The following is an 816-nucleotide window of genomic DNA, read 5'->3' on the forward strand; positions in this document are numbered from 1 at the left end:
CAAAATAAATACAGGTATTGTGAGGTTTTAGTGTTAATGTGGAGGGTGCAGTTCCCCTCCCGTCCTCTCGGGGAGCAACATGGAGGCGCGAGTTCTTCACATGGATCAACTGAAGACGGGAGGAAGAGATATGACGTCACAGTCAGCGACAGTTGATGTTGTGAGCGCGGCTGCACGGACTAACGGTCAATACAACACGATCCCGAGAGCGTTTGATAAATATGAACCGTATCCAGTGACGTGCAGAGCGGGAAAGCAGCATGGAGACCAAAGCTCCCGCGCTACTGAACGCGGTTCCTCCTCACGGACACGTTATTGTCAGCGAGAAGTGGAGAAACTCGTCCCTCATCCAAAGCCTGAAGGGTAATTATTCATTATAATTATTTTTATTTTATGTCACAGTTCAATGTCAACCTCTTAGGGCGTAACGTTAGCTAGCGTTTGTTCTTTTCTTTCTTTTTTTGTTGCCCGGAAACAGCGGACTTTCAGGAAATGCCGTTTACAAAAATCTGTATTTAATGTTGTTTCGCTGTAAGAGAAAGTCAAACATTGTAGAATAAAACTTTGAATCATATTTGTTTTTAATAGGTGCGATCTTTGATTCGGCTCAGGTGCCATCAACTAAAAATGTCTCAATAATGTAATAAAAGTATTTTCTACAATCACTACCGGTTAGGTACTAGGAACATTTCCTAATATACAGTATATATATATATTTAAATATATTTTTTGATGCTTTTAATACGTTTTTGAATTGAGTTCTGCCTGAAAGATAAACGTTAACATTCATATTCGTTGGATATTATGAAGTGTCTT

The 816-nt window shown here is 39.8% G+C and overlaps 1 protein-coding gene across 1 annotated transcript in view; it reads left to right on the forward strand.

Annotated features, from left to right (window-relative positions):
• The first annotated feature begins 141 nt into the window (after nt 1-141).
• The window catches only part of LOC111653584 (Fanconi anemia core complex-associated protein 24-like), a 2,050-nt gene continuing 1,375 nt past the window's right edge, over nt 142-816 (forward strand). Inside the window, exon 1 of the mRNA XM_023404189.2 lies at nt 142-363. Within this exon, the coding sequence (XP_023259957.1) occupies nt 261-363 (103 nt within the window). The 5' untranslated portion in view covers nt 142-260. The remainder of the gene's footprint in view (nt 364-816) is intronic.

This window comes from Seriola lalandi, unplaced genomic scaffold, assembly GCF_002814215.2.
Source record: "Seriola lalandi dorsalis isolate HSWRI2012SDOR001 ecotype SW California unplaced genomic scaffold, Sedor1 jcf7180002054232, whole genome shotgun sequence".
NCBI lineage: Eukaryota > Metazoa > Chordata > Actinopteri > Carangiformes > Carangidae > Seriola > Seriola lalandi.